This window comes from Carettochelys insculpta, chromosome 29, assembly GCF_033958435.1.
Source record: "Carettochelys insculpta isolate YL-2023 chromosome 29, ASM3395843v1, whole genome shotgun sequence".
In the NCBI taxonomy this organism is placed as follows: domain Eukaryota; kingdom Metazoa; phylum Chordata; order Testudines; family Carettochelyidae; genus Carettochelys; species Carettochelys insculpta.
Window position 1 is genome coordinate 8692366 of NC_134165.1, and position 15529 is coordinate 8707894.

At 61.0% G+C, this 15529-nt stretch overlaps 1 protein-coding gene across 6 annotated transcripts in view; it reads left to right on the forward strand.

Annotated features, from left to right (window-relative positions):
- Nucleotides 1–15529, forward strand: part of RAPGEF3 (Rap guanine nucleotide exchange factor 3) — a 65751-nt gene that overhangs the window by 39037 nt on the left and 11185 nt on the right. For 4 of the 6 annotated variants that reach the window (XR_012642779.1, XM_074979620.1, XM_074979618.1 and 1 more), the window contains exons 3-21: nt 6–59; nt 374–480; nt 1228–1349; nt 2095–2263; nt 2771–2855; nt 3226–3286; nt 3895–3971; nt 4277–4423; nt 6181–6296; nt 6773–6861; nt 7489–7567; nt 8222–8372; nt 8855–8937; nt 9777–9816; nt 10065–10146; nt 12776–12922; nt 14511–14608; nt 15033–15158; nt 15271–15452. Coding sequence is in view for 5 of the 6 variants with exons in the window: in XM_074979620.1 (XP_074835721.1) it covers nt 6–59; nt 374–480; nt 1228–1349; nt 2095–2263; nt 2771–2855; nt 3226–3286; nt 3895–3971; nt 4277–4423; nt 6181–6296; nt 6773–6861; nt 7489–7567; nt 8222–8372; nt 8855–8937; nt 9777–9816; nt 10065–10146; nt 12776–12922; nt 14511–14608; nt 15033–15158; nt 15271–15452 (2015 nt within the window). In the remaining variant the exon portion in view is untranslated. The remainder of the gene's footprint in view (nt 1–5; nt 60–373; nt 481–1227; nt 1350–2094; nt 2264–2770; nt 2856–3225; nt 3287–3894; nt 3972–4276; nt 4424–6180; nt 6297–6772; nt 6862–7488; nt 7568–8221; nt 8373–8854; nt 8938–9776; nt 9817–10064; nt 10147–12775; nt 12923–14510; nt 14609–15032; nt 15159–15270; nt 15453–15529) is intronic. The other 2 variants (XM_074979622.1, XM_074979623.1) reach the window with 2 other exon arrangements.

The following is a 15529-nucleotide window of genomic DNA, read 5'->3' on the forward strand; positions in this document are numbered from 1 at the left end:
TCCAGACACCGCTTCCTGACAGCAAGTCAGCCCCTGACTATGGCCAGAGCCTGACGCAGGTGAGTCCCTGCTTTGGGGAGTCACGCCCCATCACTGGGGTAGCTCACATCCCTGCGCAAAGAAAGCAGCTCAGAGTCCCTTGCTGCCCGTGGGGCTGGGCGTGCTGGGTGGCTCAGTGGGCAGGGAGGAGATGGAGCTTCAGGGTAGCTTCACCTGGTGGGTTTTCTGCAGAAATTGTGGGCAGGAACCTACTCAGCATGGGAGAGCCGCATGGAGCGAACTCGAGCTGCCCCACGGCTGATATGTGCAGGGCTAGGGAGGACGTGCCCGGTCCGGTACCCAACTGCCTGACTGATGTTTGTTTGTCGCCCAGGCGCCATCAGAGAAGATTTGGAGAGCGGGGAGACTCCTGTACAGCCACGTCATGAGCACCTGCCCCGGCCTTGTCCGTGACCACAAACACCATCTCAGGCACCACAGGTGGGATGGTTGCACCCCGTGGCCATGGCATGCGAGCGAGGAAGTCGTGCAGGGCAGCTGCTGTGTGCCTGGTTCCTGACCCTCCTGGGGACCAGGCCTGGGTCTGTACCCAGGTGGGACATTGCAGCCCCATTCCCAGGTCAGAATGGGAGAGACAGGCATGGAACCCCGCGGGCCTGCTGCTTCCTGCCTGAGAGAATGTAATGTCTCTGAATGCTAGTCACAAAGCAGGGCAAGGGTCCTTCTCCTCACAGTCCTCCCTTTCCAACCCGCAGACCCTGAAGTACCCACCCTGGGTCCCCCACCACCCCTCAGTCTTGACCCCCACCCTGGGCCTCCCCATCCAGAGCTCTGCTGGTGCCATTCAGTCCCCGCTCACAGCCCCCCTGTAATACCAGTTCTGGGCTCCCTCCATCTCCTGTTCTCCTGCTCTGCCGGTGCTCTTTAGTCCTGACCCACTGCCTCTGCTATCCCAGCCCTGGGCCCCCCACTGCAGCTTTGCTGGTGGTCCTCAGTCCTGACTCAGGGCCCTGCTATCCCAGCCCTGCCCTGCAGTTCTGCCAGTGCCCCTCAAGCCTGACCCACAGACCTCAGCTATTCCAGCCTGGGCTTCACACCCAGCTCTGCCAGGCCTGACCCCCAGCCCTGATACTTCATACAAACCACACAAGCCCTCCTTGAACCTTGTCTGCTGGCTCACCAGCCAGCCATGGCTTCGTCTCACCATCTCTTGCCCTTCCCCTGCAGGCAGTGCTGCTCTGGGAAGGAGCTTGTGGACTGGCTGCTCAGCATAGGGCTCTCGATCCAAACCCGGGGCCAGGCCATTGGGATTTGTCAGGTGCTGGTGGATGGAGGAGTTCTGACTCATGGTGAGAACCACAAAAGGTCTAGGCACCTCCAGGACTCTGGCCCCTCTGCAGTGCCAGGCTGGAGAACATAAGGAGCCTGGCAGGGCAGATGGGCCTGGGGGCATGGTGGGCCAGAGCCTGCCTTCAGCCCAAAGACACATGGAGTTGTCAGGTTGTGGCAAACAGCGCAGGGCAGGCCAGGGGCTGTGTGGGGCAGGCTGGAGGCCATGCGGTGGGGTGGGCATGGGGAATGCATGGGACCCAAAGGCACCAGGCAGGTCTGGGAACCATGTGGAGTTTGTCTGGGTGCCATGGGACAGGATACTGTAGGGAGGGTCGTATTAGGGCTGGCCAGGATCCTGGAGGGGCAGGAGTGGGCCACATGATGTCAGGCAGAGAGGCGGGTGGTGAGCCAGGACCTAGTTGGGTGGCTTGGGCTACATTAGGAGCTGCTACAGAATGAACAGGTCCTGGGAGTGAAGGGTGGACCAAGGGCTGGGCCAGATATGGAGGGCAGGGTGTGCCAGGGACTGCCAGGGGCCTGGTGGGATAGACTGCATGGGGTCTGGTGCCCAATCCAGGCTCCTGTCAAAGGTCTGCCCATGCAGAGGAGGTGCAGGGGAAGCCCTGTGTAGCCCCACCTATGGCACATCACCCGTTCTTGCCCCAGCTCACCCTGGCCCCTGCTCTCATGGGCTCACAGCAGCCAGGTGCGCCTGCCTGGTTTGTTGCACAGGCTGATGCTGCCATGTGGTTCTCTCCCCAGTGAGGCAGGAGTGGCATTTCCAGGACAAGGAGGCCCAGTTTTACCGCTTTGCTGAGGGGGAGCTGAGTCTAGAGCCCGGCACCTGGGACACCGAGGAGCTCCTGGAGGCACTGGCCTTCCTGGCCCAGCTGGGCCCTAATGCATTGCTCACCATGGCCCTGCGCAAGCCGTGAGTCTGCCACTTGTGTCCCCATGGATGGGGGAGGCCGGGCTGCCCACCCAGAGCCCTGCCCTGTGCCGCACGCTCCCCATGGCTGGGCTGCCCACCCAGAGCCCTGCCCTGTGCCGCACACTCCCCATGGCTGGGCTGCCTGCCAAAAGCACCCAGGCTCTGGGCCTGACACCTTGGGGAGGATGCAGAGGGCAGGGATGTCATCTCCCTGTATTCCAGGATCCTGACCCGGGCTTGGGTCCAGGCGGGTGGCCAGTGCCCTCAGCTGCACACCCAGACAACCCCATGGGAGGGGGCTCTGAGCCCCGCCCTGTTGCCAGCTGGTGGTGTCTGCAGGGGATTGTGTCCAGGTGGGGGACTGCCTGGGCTATTCCCAAGTTAAGAGGCTGCCCTTGGGGGGGAGGGGGGCTCCCTGTAGGGCCGCCCTCTCTGTAGGGCCATGCCCGGCATGAGGGTCTGTGCCCCGTCAAGGCCAATGCCAGGATAACGTGTCTCTCTCCCCAGCCCTGCCCAGCGCACGCAGGACGAGCTGGAGCTTATCTTCGAAGAGCTGCTGCATATCAAAGCTGTGGCTCATCTTTCTCACTCGGTGAGAGCTGGGCACCCCCGAACTTGGCCAACCCCTCTCCCCTCTTGTGCCCTGCTCCCCACCAGCCCCACTGCCCTTCCCCATGCTTGCAGTCCAGCTGGGGCACCTCTGTCCCAACCCCCTGGCCTTGCTTTCTCAGTGCATCCCATCCTCTGGTGCTCTCTGCTCCCTGGAGTTCCCCACATAACTCCCCAGGCACCTCCACTGGGCTCCCACAGTCCCCACTGCCCTGCCCGGCAGGCTGAGCTCAGCAAGGCACCCTCCCTCCCATGGACCCCTGTGCGAGGCTGCCCATCTCGTCCAGCCCATCCAGCACCCCTCCCCCACCTGTCCCTGTGCCAGGGCAACACTAAGGGCTCTCCCCCTGCAGGTGAAGCGGGAGCTGGCGGCCGTGCTGCTGTTCGAGTCGCACCCCAAAGTGGGCACTGTGTGTGAGTACCCACCTGCCCCAGGCAGTGACTCTGTGTCCAGGCTGCAGAGGGGCTGTCCTGCGCTTTGCTGCTCTGGTCCCTGGGGCATTGCTGTGCCCAGCCTGGGGCCTGGCTTCCTCTGTCCTGCAAGTTATGTTGGCAGGTGCAGAAACAACCTAGTGCAGCACCAGTCACAGCCCCATGGTGTGCTATTGCCTGGCACCACCCAGCAGATAGTCCAGCACCAGAGCAGGCAGTGACCTCCTGGCATCCAGTGCAGGGCTCCCATCCTAGGGACCCCTTTGCCCAGTGACTCTGTGGGACGGGAGGGGAGGAGCCCAGTGGCTGTTTGCTGAGGTGCTGTCCCTGAGTCCTGTGCTCTCCAAGTCCCTGGGTGGGCGGTGGGGCAGTGGCTGTAAGCACTGGCAGATCCCGACCCTGCAGCACTGCCCCACAGGCCTTCATGGCTAAAGCACCAGCCCAAGAGTGCTCATTCTGTGCCCCCAGGGCTGAGCCAGGCCAGGCAGCTCCCCTGGAATGAATGCACTGTCCCTGGGAGGCTGGGATCTTCTGCCCAGATCCCGGACAAGTCACTTGGGCTCCCTGGACAAACCACGGCTTCTTTGCAGTGTTCAGCCAAGGAGACAAAGGCACCTCGTGGTACATCATCTGGAAGGGCTCAGTGAATGTGGTCACCCATGGCAAGGTATGTGCTTCCCTGTCCCTCACACTGCCTTCCACCTGCAGGCCACTGGGTCCCACCACCAGGACACAACCACATGTCCAGGCTCCTCCCCCTGCAGGCTTACTGGGCCCCTCTGCTGGGATGGAACTGGGACCTTCAGGCATTGCCCCTTGAGAGAAACCAGTGGAGGTGGGAGCTGAAGGTCTGTGCCCCACTGGGCCAGCATGGTGCTTTCCTGAATCCCAGCACCCCCCAGGCTTCCTGCACCCAGCAGGTGGGTGATGGCTGGGAGTCTCTGGTTTCTCACCCACTTCTCCCCAAACCAGGGTCTGGTGACCACGCTGCATGAGGGGGATGACTTTGGCCAGCTGGCGCTGGTGAACGATGCCCCCCGATCTGCCACCATCATCCTGCGGGAGGACAACTGCCACTTCCTGCGCGTGGATAAGCGAGACTTCAACCGCATCCTCAAGGTGGGCCCAGCCACCGAGCCCCAGCGCCTCACCACTCGCGGAGGGCACTTGTGCGCTCCCCCTCCTGCTGCCCCTGCCAACCAGCCTGTGGCACCGGGGCTGCTGCTGCCTCTTTGGTCTGTGGTGGAATCCACCTCAAATCACCAGAACCAGACGGCCCAGTGTCCAGGGTGTACCAGGCTGGGGAGAGGGGCTGGGGTGCTGTGCAGCTGGTGGATGCATGGGTGGAGCTGGTTGACAGATGGTGATCCCCTCAGCTCTGTCCCGCTTGAGACTCTGCTGCAGGCACGTCCACAGTGCAGCTTTAGCTGCAAGGAGGCTGTGTCCAACCCTGCTGTGTGGCCCTTGCCATCTGTGCCCTGGGCCTAGAGCCACAGTGTCCCAGACCCACAAGACCAGTGCTCCCATACAGCCCCTGAAGTCCCCTTCCACGTGCCGGCCTGTTTCTGGTCACACTCCCTCACTTGGCTTCCCACCTTCTGGGACCAAACCTCGGAGCCTTCGGCACCTTGGCCTTTACCCATGAGCGCCCTGCAGCTGGATCGGGCCCGAAGGGACACTCGCTCCCAGGGAGCTGTGCACCCCAACTTCCTTACTCGGGACTCACTCAGCCGGCAGTATGGACACAGCAGGGTTTAGTAAGTGCCTGGGACACCCTGCAGGAAGCCCTTCAGAGACCAGACGTGACAGCAAAGTCCATCAGTGTCAGACTCGAGCCAAAGTCCGCTCCAACCCCACTTTAGTCCCAGGCCAGGAGCTTCTCCCCCTCCAGTGAACCACACTTAACCCCACCACCTGCCCCCTCCTCAGGTCGTTCCTCCTTGTTCTCAGACAAATACTGTCCCCCTTGCCACCTTCCCATCCCAGAGGGGTCTGCTGTCCATGGTCATTAGATTCTAAGCACCAACTGTCCAGGCAGTTGGAACGGTCATTGTCTTCCCAGCCCCAGATAGCCTCACTTGCATCCCTAGCCCCCACACTCCTATTATCCAGGCATCACATAGGGGAAACCGAGGCACACACTAGTCATCCAAAATATAAGAAGTGCTCAGTCTGTCACACTTGGGGACTGATGCAAAGGGCCCTCCTGGCAGCCTGCCTGCTCACCTGCGACCCCACCCCCTGGGCTCTGTCCATCTTTGCTGACTTTCTCATGAACATGTCCAGGCATGGGCCCTCTGTTGCCCATGTGGTGCAGTCAGGCACCTTGGTCTCATGGTCTGGTGCCCAGTGACTGGGGCTTTCTCTGGCCCAGCTCTCACAGGCTCCTACCCATGGAGCTCCTGGACCTACAACTGCTCAGCTGAAACAACCAACCAAGGAACCAGACTTGGCACCTTTCCAGTTGGGGCTGCCTGATACCTAGGCATGTCATGCTCCTGCCCAGTGTGCTGCTGTCTCCTGCTGCCTCGTTGTGCCCTGAGGGACACCAGAGTCCCAGGGCAGGACAGTCAGCAGCAGGAGCAGATCCCAGGGCAGGGGAGGGAAGTAGGAGGGATCTGGTGCATCTGCTGCCCAGGAAGGGGGTGGAATTTCTCCCTGCTCCCCAGCTCTGCTCCTGAGTCCTTGCCTGTCCCTTTGGCCTGGCCTAATCCTTCCTCTGCCCTTGGACTTGCTCCAGTCCTGGAAGTGCCCTATTCCTTTCATGGTCCTTGTCCTGCCCCCAGCCCTACTCTGGTCTTTACCCTACCCCTGCTTTCCCCGCTCCTTGTGCTGCCCACTCCCTGCTGCCTCAGCTCTGACGTTGGGTTCTCTAGGATGTGGAGGCCAACACCATGCGCCTGAAGGAGCACGGCAAGGTGGTTCTCGTGCTGGAGAAGAACCTGCAGGGCAGCAGCTCCAGCAACCAGTCGCCATCTGCGGGGAGCAGTAGGTACAGCGGCTTCTACCCCTGCAGCTGTAACCCAGCCAGGCAGGGCCAAGCGGGTTGGGTTGCTCTCAGAGGGACCTCTCTGCACCCCCAGGCTGCTCCATGCAGCTCCCCACCTCCCCCCGGCTGCCCCCTCTGGCAGAGTCCCACCATCTGGTGCAGCAGGACTCGGAGCGCTTGCTTCTGCTTCCCTTGCCTCCCAGAATCCATTGTGGGAGGCAGCTGTGGCCCTCAAAGGAGCCGTGGTGTCTGCAGCAAAGGATGCTGGGACATAGCTGACCTGTGGGCCCCAGTTGCCAGATGGGGCGCATGTGGTGGTGGTGGGAGAGGAGGGTGGCAGGCAGAGGCATCTCTGTGGCTGGCCTCTTGGCAGGTGGAGGCTCCTCGGTGCCTGTGCGAGCTGTGTTTTGGCCCTGTGCCCAGAGGATGAGGGTTCTGACCTCGCAGGAGGCTGTCATACTGGGTGTGCTCTCCTACAGGTATTCGGTGATGGCTGGGACCCCTGAGAAAATCCTGGAGTATTTGCTGGAAGCCATGAGGCTGGACGCGACGTTCTCGGACCCCCTAGGTGCGTGTGGGCTGGCTGGGTTGGGTTCTCCACGCACCCATGGCTACATGTGCATGGACATGCCCAGATACCTACGCATGCGGGCAGACACACATGCAGGGTTACACGTACATGCTCATGAACGCACACACTCCCGTTCAGAGCTTCTCTGAGCAGGGACATGGTGCCAGGCTCCCCCATCACTACGGGGTCTTGACTCCTCTTTTTTCACAGGGGAGCCCAGATTTCAGGGTCCATGAGGCATTATGCAGGACTGTGTATTTGGTGTAGGGGCTTATCCACAGCCCTGAGTGCCAGTATCAGAGAGAGGAGATGCTGGAGAACAAGGGGCGGGGATGGCTGGAGGATGACGGGAGTGCAGGGGATGGTTGAGGTGGGAACTTGGGGGACGGGTGATTGGGTGATATAGGGCGCACAGGGGGCTGGGAGGAGTGTGAGGGACATGGGTCAGAGCAGGGTGGGGTCAGGAGGAATGTGGAGGGGGCGGGTGGGAGCAGAGACTGGGAGGATTGTGGAGGGCGTGCGTGGGAGTATGCTTGGCTCAGAGCCCTCTGTCTGGGGAGCGCTGCTGGACTCAGAACCAGTGGGGTCCTGCCCTTTAATGCCTGCTGGGCTGGTGGTTTTCAGATACCTTGGTTGGGGACTTCCTGCTGACCTACAAGGTGTTCCTGCCGACTGCCCAGCTCTGCAGAGCCCTGCAGCACCAATATCCTTCTGGGACCGCGGGGGCTGGCTCCTCGCGGGCAGCTGGGGAGGCGGAGGGTCTCGGGGGCTCCCTCCTGGCCACACAGGGCAGAGAAACAGGCAGACTCTGTGAGGAGCCGAGAACTGCATAGTGGGGGCTGCAGCTTTGTGGCCTCTGCGTTCTATGCTTGAAACGTGTCAGGGCTTGGCTGTCTGAAGAGCCAGACCCCTCCCTGTACCCCCCCCCACCCTGAACCAGACCCCTCCCTGTGCTCCCCTGAGTCCGAGCCAGACTCCAACACTGCTCCCTCCTGCTTGAGCCAGGCCTGGAGGCCAGGCCCCAACACTGTGCCCCACCCTGAAGCCAGGCCCCAATGCCATGCCTCTACTCTGAGCCAGGCCAGGATGCTGTGCCTCCCTATGCCCCTGAGCCAGGCCTGCCTCCTGTGTCCTCCCACCCCCGGAAGCAGGCCCTGATTCTGTTTCCCCCACTCCCTCCCAGATGATGCAGGCCCTGACTCTGTGCCCACTGGCCTGGCAGTGCTGCCCCCTCCACGCTCACTCAAGGAGCCCCTCTCTGAGCAGTGGGGTCAATTGCCTCTGGGCTTCCCCAGCAGACTTGCTCATTCCTGCCCCCAGCACACACTGACCCAGTGGCTTCCTTGACTGGCCCCACTTTCCACGCGGAGCCCTCAGAGGGTTCGCAGCAGGAGAAGGCCGTCTACACCCTCAGCAAGCGGCAGAAGATCCTGCGGCTGGTCAGCCAATGGGTGCTGCTCTATGGGCACCTGCTGCAGGCTGAGCACTGCGCCATGACCCTGCTGCAGGTACCACAGGAGGGCAGGGGGAAGCAGCACACGGGTGCGGGAGGCTGGCAAGCTGTGGGCTGAGGCGGACTGACATCCAGGGAATAACAGGGCTGCCCAGAGCTGCTGAGCTGTGGCCTCTGCCACCCTGGGCCGCTGCTCCTTGCAAATCCCTTGCTGAGCGTTGCAACCCCTGAGGAAGCAATTCCATAATCTAATACCAGGGGCTGCTGCCCCAGGAGAGAGAAGCTGCCCCTTGCATAGCAGGACGTCGTCTGGATAGCCCCAGGGAGCCAGGCAAGCCTGCCACAGATCCTGCTGGCAGTGCCAGGAGAGCTGTGGCGGGGCTTGTTCCCCATGGAGCCAACCTCACGTACCTCTTCCCTGGGAGGATTTCCAGGCCCCTGTGACAAGGGATCTCAGCTGTCCCAGAACGAGCTCCAGAATCCCTGCCCTGCCTGGTGCTGCTGGGGCACTGACCAGCCCAAGCCTTTGTCCTACAGAACCTCTCAGAGTTTGTGAGCCAAGATCCTCGCCTGGGCAGCCCACTCCGGGACCAGACACCGGATCGGCGGAGGAATCGAGTGTAAGTCACTGCTCCACCCCACTCCCTCCAGCCGAATCCCTGGGTACCTCTTTCAGCTGGGCACAGTCTGTGCCTACATGGACACATCTCCCATGGCAGCTCTGCAGTAACAGAGCCACGCCTGTGCCATGGCCACACTGCAGAGACTGCAGCCTAACGTACTGCAGCCTGGAGCGCTGGACTCCTGCGTCCTAGCCCCAGTGTGGGGGGTTACGGTGGGAGAAGGGAGTCATGGTGTCTGCCTTCTGCCCCAGGCCTGCTACTGACTCTTGGGGGTGGCTCAGGACAGTGTGTGCCCCAGAGCGAATGGGCGTGGGGGCTAAGGGCTCTTAGATGTGCTGGAATAAAAGGACCTGTGGAAGGGGAAATGAATCCATATCTATTTGGACCCTCTCACCACCCACATCTCTGGGGTCCCAGCTCACAATGGGGGTCCAAAGCACAGGGAGCTGTGTGCTCAGGTGAAGCTGCGCCAAGCTGGCAGTCTGGGACCTTGCAGCTGTTGTCTGTGCTCTGGGGCGACATGGCACCCCTGGGTGCTGTGACTGGGGAACTGCCTGGTTTGTAGAGCCCTGTGCCTGGATACAAGATTTCATCTACACCCACATCTGTGTCTGCAAAAACGAGTCCGGTATCCACACTGATGTTGGGGCTGCGGGTAGAAAGTGGGTAGGGTTGTAGGCAGGGTTGTAGTCACAAAATTTGTATCCTCATTAGTGTCCATAGCCACCGAGCCTCAGGTTTAAAGCAAATCTCCGGGGGTTTGTAAGGCCCAGTGGTTTTGTGCCTGGGAGGTGCGGCCCGGTGGGTCTCATCCGTGTGTGTTTCTCCCTTTGCAGACTAGAGAATGGTGGTGGAAGCACATCTCCACAGCCCAAGGTACGGACAGCCCAGCGACGCTGTAGGGAATGTGCTGCCCCTCTCCAGGGGAATGGCTGCGTGGGCAGGGAGCCAAGGAAACGCTCCAGTGGGGAGTGGGCAGTAGTGTGGGGCTTTGAGGGCCGGGTTCACATGCGCTGCGCTGGGGTTCTCACTGGGGAAGCTGCCCCCTGGGGCTGCGAGCATGGAAGAGGCCAGTGTCTGCCATTAAGGACACATGCAGGTGCCTCTGTGTTCCCCCACCCCAGGTTCGGAACCCGGTGAACTGGTTTGCCAACCTGGAGGATGCCACGTTGAATAACAGCTGTGCCATCGGGGCCCAGGACAAAGGTAGCAGCTCTGCGCCCGCCCCCATCTCTCTCTCTCACACACACACAGAGGAGTGCGCACCCCTCACTGACAGCCTGCCCCCTCCCCCTCACTGACAGCCTGCCCCCTCCCCCTCACGTACAGACAGACCTCTCCTACCTCCACCACAGACAGACCTCTCCTACCTCCACCACAGACGCTGCTTCTGCTCCGCGCTTTTCTTCTAGAAAACACAATGGTGGAACTCAAGCCCCAGACTGTGCCCCCCCGCAGCCCAAATCAACTCCTGGCAGCGTAGCCACCCCATGGGAGGCCCTAAATTGCCTCATGTGGGGCCCAAGCCACCCCCCTAGTGTGAGACCAGAACTGCGCCCCCCGCCCCCCCAGCAGGGCCCAAGCTGCCCCTCTGGCAGCTTAACCACCCTTCTGTGCACAGGGCCTGAGCTGTTTTCTCCCGCGGGGCACAAATTGCACCTGCACAGGTCCTGAGGCGGCTCCCCCAGGGGGTCCAAGCTGCCCCCTGCCCCTGCAAACCACCCCCCCCATCCCCAGGCTTAACCCCCCCACAACCCCAGGATCACTTACCTCCCCTGCACAGCTGCAGCAGATCCCTCTGGCTCCCCCATGTCCAGCGTGGCAGGGACAGCTCCCAGCGCACTGCTGTGCTGATAATAGGACTCAATTTAATTGGTTTGTGTAAACCAATTAAATTGACTCCTCTTTGTCAGCACACTGGGAGCTGGAAGGGAGCCGCAGCAGCAGCAGCAGCTGCAAATGGCTCTTGAAAGAACCACACATGGCTCAGAGCTGCTCAGCTGCCTTTTGAAAATGGCTCTGGGAAGAACGGTGCTGGAATGCTGTTCCACGGCCTTCTGGCAGAAAAGCCCTGCTTCTGCCCCTCCACACCCACCCCTCTCAGGCAGCCTGCCCCCTCCCCCCTCTCCTGCCACCCCACCACAGAGCCTGCTTCTGCCCCTCCACGCCCACCCCTCACAGGCAGCCTGCCCCCTCCCCCCTCTCCTGCCACCCCACCACAGAGCCTGCTTCTGCCCCTCCACGCCCACCCCTCACAGGCAGCCTGCCCCCTCCCCCTCACGCACAGACAGACCTCTCCTGCCACCCCACCACAGAGCCTGCTTCTGCCCCTCCACGCCCACCCCTCACAGGCAGCCTGCCCCCTCCCCCCTCTCCTGCCACCCCACCACAGAGCCTGCTTCTGCCCCTCCACGCCCACCCCTCACAGGCAGCCTGCCCCCTCCCCCTCACGCACAGACAGACCTCTCCTGCCACCCCACCACAGAGCCTGCTTCTGCCCCTCCACACCTACCCCTCACAGACAGCCTGCCCCCTCCCCCTCACGCACAGACAGACCTCTCCTGCCACCCCACCACAGAGCCTGCTTCTGCCCCTCCACGCCCACCCCTCACAGGCAGCCTGCCCCCTCCCCCCTCTCCTGCCACCCCACCACAGAGCCTGCTTCTGCCCCTCCACGCCCACCCCTCACAGGCAGCCTGCCCCCTCCCCCTCACGCACAGACAGACCTCTCCTGCCACCCCACCACAGAGCCTGCTTCTGCCCCTCCACGCCCACCCCTCACAGGCAGCCTGCCCCCTCCCCCTCACGCACAGACAGACCTCTCCTGCCACCCCACCACAGAGCCTGCTTCTGCCCCTCCACGCTCACCCCTCACAGGCAGCCTGCCCCCTCCCCCTCACGCACAGACAGACCTCTCCTGCCCCTCCACACACACACCACCCAGACCGACTGCTTTGCCACAAAAACACACACACACACACACCTAGATTGCTTCCAGCCCCTCGTAAGTGCACAGACACCACACTGGCAGCTCGTTTCCGCCCCTTGTGCACACACACAGACTCTTTGCGCCTCCCCACCACAGACACTGCTTCTTCCTCCTCACAGGCGCACACACCACGTGGGCAGCTTCCATCCCCATCCCCCAACATACACACCCCACAGACTGTTTTGTGCTGCCCACACAGATTGCTCCTGCTCTCTTATGCACACAATCAGACTGTACGTACCCCACACACCCGTGTGCCCACACAGAGCCTGTTTCTGCGCCTCACATGGACTCGTGTACACCCCTTGTGCCCCCCACACGAATCCCAGAGCTACAGTCAAGATCCTGCAAATTCTCAGGCATCTGCAGAGGTAACATCACCCCTACAAGGTGTGTGGGGTTTGGCCCCTCAGTCAGTCACCCTGAAGGGGTGTAAAGTGTAGCCCCTCCCCTCCAATACAGACACCCTGTAGGGCTGTGGGGTTTGGCTCCACCCCTTAGACACAGCCACCCTATAGGTATGTGAGGTGTAGCCCCAGCCTTTAGGACACAGTTACCTTGTAGGTGTGTGGTGTGCAGCCCTGCCCCTTAGACACTGCCACCCTGTGGGGCTGTGGGGTGCAGACCACGAGACATTGTTGGCCCTCCAGAGATGGGGCCCAGCTCAGATCAAGGCACCTGAAGTCAAGGCTGATGCTGTGGAGTCCCAGACACCCTCCAGGGAGTTCACAGCTGCAACCTGCCTCCAAATGCTGTTCGCTGCCCGAGGATCCTGGATCAGGGCTGCCTTGGGCCGCCTGGGCCCTGGCTATGGGATCTCACTAAGGTGCCTCCTGCCTTCCCCAGTGCCCTATGAAGTCTACAGAGCTGACCACTCCTGCCTCACCGTTGTGCTGCCAGTGAATGCCTCTGTGTGCGATGTGCTCCAGGCCCTTGCCCACCAGGAGGGCGAGCAGGGTGATCGCGTGCTGGTCAAGGTCAACTCGGCAGGGGGTGAGTGGAATGGTGTGGTGCTCGTGGGAGCTGGGAAGTGTGTCCGCCTCTTCCCCAGCCAGCTGCACTGGGGCACTGTGCCCTCCCCACTTCCTCCACCAGCCGCACTGGGCCAGTGTGGCCTCCCGCCGCCAGCTGCACTGGGCAGGCTGTCCCTGAAGCAGCTGGAGTGAAGAGGGGGCAGTTACAGGGCCAGGGGAGTGAGGTGTATGCCCTTTAGGCTGTGGCTGCCAGTCCCACCCACACCCACACCGCCTTGCTGAGTTTGTCCAAAGACTTGGTGCCTGTTCACCTGCCTGATCTCTTTCTGAAGCAGTGACACCTGGCCATGCCCCCCATGCTGCAGCTGCCCCCCTCCACTGCCATCCAGCCTAAGAGGATTCCCTTGGGGCTCACCCTGCCCATCCTGAGGCCAGGTGGGTGGGTGGGGGGTGACGCTGTTCTAGTGGCAGCAGCTGCTGCTGTTCTCTCCTGGCCCAGGCATCTGGCTGTGCCTTGGAGCAGATCTGTGGCAGGGCCCAGCTGCATGGCTGATTTATATGCTGCAGAGACCTCCCACCCCCAGCCCCACACCAGCCTGTCCCCTCCGGAGCTGGAGGGAGAGGGGTGTGGTGCACAGCCAGGAGGTGCATGGCCCAGCCTGTGCCTGCTCTGTGGGTGACGGGTTGGTAAGGCCAATGAATTCACTTGGGGACAAGGGGAGTGCCCAAGGGCCAGCCCTGAGCTCTGGCAAGCCCCTGGCAGCCCCTTTGCCCGGGCTTGGATAGCCGGCTTCCCCTGGGCTGGACACGGGGCATGTTCCCTTGGAAACGCACCTGTCCCGCTAGCCAAGTGCATGCAGACACTGTCGCCTGGTGGCCATTGTGGGAGTGGCACCCCTGTTATGCAGAAAATACACACAGGATCTTTTTCAGGGGACGTGGCAGTATGCCACGTTTATTATCAGAATAATCACACACACACACACGTTCTGCAGCTGAGTTCGCAGCGGCTGACTGGCCAGGAAAGCCAGGCACAAGGAAGAGCCGGTCTCTGTCGGGTGCGCACTGATGCTCTTTGATGTTGCCAGCAGAACGTTACCCCGAGGTCGTCCCTTCTCACCCCTTTTATAGGCTACAAGCGACATGTGACCTATGGGTCCTGCTGTGTCAGGCTGCCTCAGTGTTCAGACATGACTTTTCAGCTTGTCCTTAATGGGACTTTGTTCTTTTGTCTTCGGGGTGGATCTTTTTCTCACTTTCAGGGAATTGTCTGCACTCTTCAGCCACTAGTGTCTGATCTTCAGGACAGGCTGGTGTTGAGGATCAATCACACATACCCCATTCACACCTCCAATACAATTATGCAATTCATACCCTATTCACCTAACTAGGCCAGGGTTCAGCCCCAAGAGAGCTTTACAAAATGGAGTGTGGTGTTAAAATGGGTCCTTGGTTACAATATGGAGTCTGGTTTTGTTCAGGTACAAATTACAGCTTACAACATAACTAAATATGAATTATACAAATATAAATCGATACAAATATGAATAATTAATTTTTTTATTAATTAACCCTACACCCCAACTCTCTCTCTCTCTCTTTAACAGATAAAGTGGGGCTGAAGATGGATGCCATTGGTGTGTACACTTCCCTGGGACTGAACGAGAGACTCTTTGTTGTGACTGTCCAGGAGCTTCAAACCCTGGTGAGGGCTAGGTGGGGAGAGGCTAAGGGGAGGGCGAGCCTGCCAAGGGCTGGAGACCCATCCCACAAGCTCTGAGACCCAGGGATGGCTGGTCCAGCACACACCCCACCAGTCCCTGCTGTCCAATTGCAAGATGCTCAGGTGGGATCTGGTGGTTACGGGATATGGAGACCCCAGGCCCAGCACTGCACCCCACAGGCCCTGGCCAGCAGTGCCTCTGCCCCAGGGACTGCCACAGTCTAGTCCCAGTGCCAGGAGCTTCTCCTTAACATAGGGCTTGGTTGGCTTGGGCTCTGGTGCCCATGGCTGGCCTCCCTATACATTTGTGGCCATCTAAGATCGCTGGCTCCTTGCACACGTGTGCACATGCCATGCAGAGCTAAAGACATAGATGCATATGATGCTCTCTCTCCCCCTCTACCAGACCCCTCATCAGGAGCAGCTGGGGCCCACCACCGGCTCCTTAGAGATCCTGGACCTCATCAGCTCCAAGGACTTGGCCAGTCATCTGACGGATTATGACTGGAACCTCTTTAGCAGTGTCCACCAGGTAATGGACAGTATCTGGAGTGATAAGGCAGCCTGCGGGGCAGGCGCTGGGATAGCTCTTGGTAGATGCAGGCCCAGAGCCAGCCCTGAGCTCTGGCCCTTGTGTTTTGAAGGTGGAGCTGATCTATTACATCTTTGGGCAGCAGACATTTCCCAGCACGACCACGGCAAACCTGGAGCGTGTCATGTGTCGCTTCAACGAGCTGCAATACTGGATCGCCACCGAGATCTGCCTCTGCGCAGAGCCGGGCAAGCGGGCCCAGCTGCTCAGGAAGTTCATTAAGCTGGCTGCACAGTGAGTGGCCTGGAGTGAGCAGGGCCTCTGCAGCACCCACGCTGGCCCTCGCCATGGAGACAGCCTGGTGCTGGGCC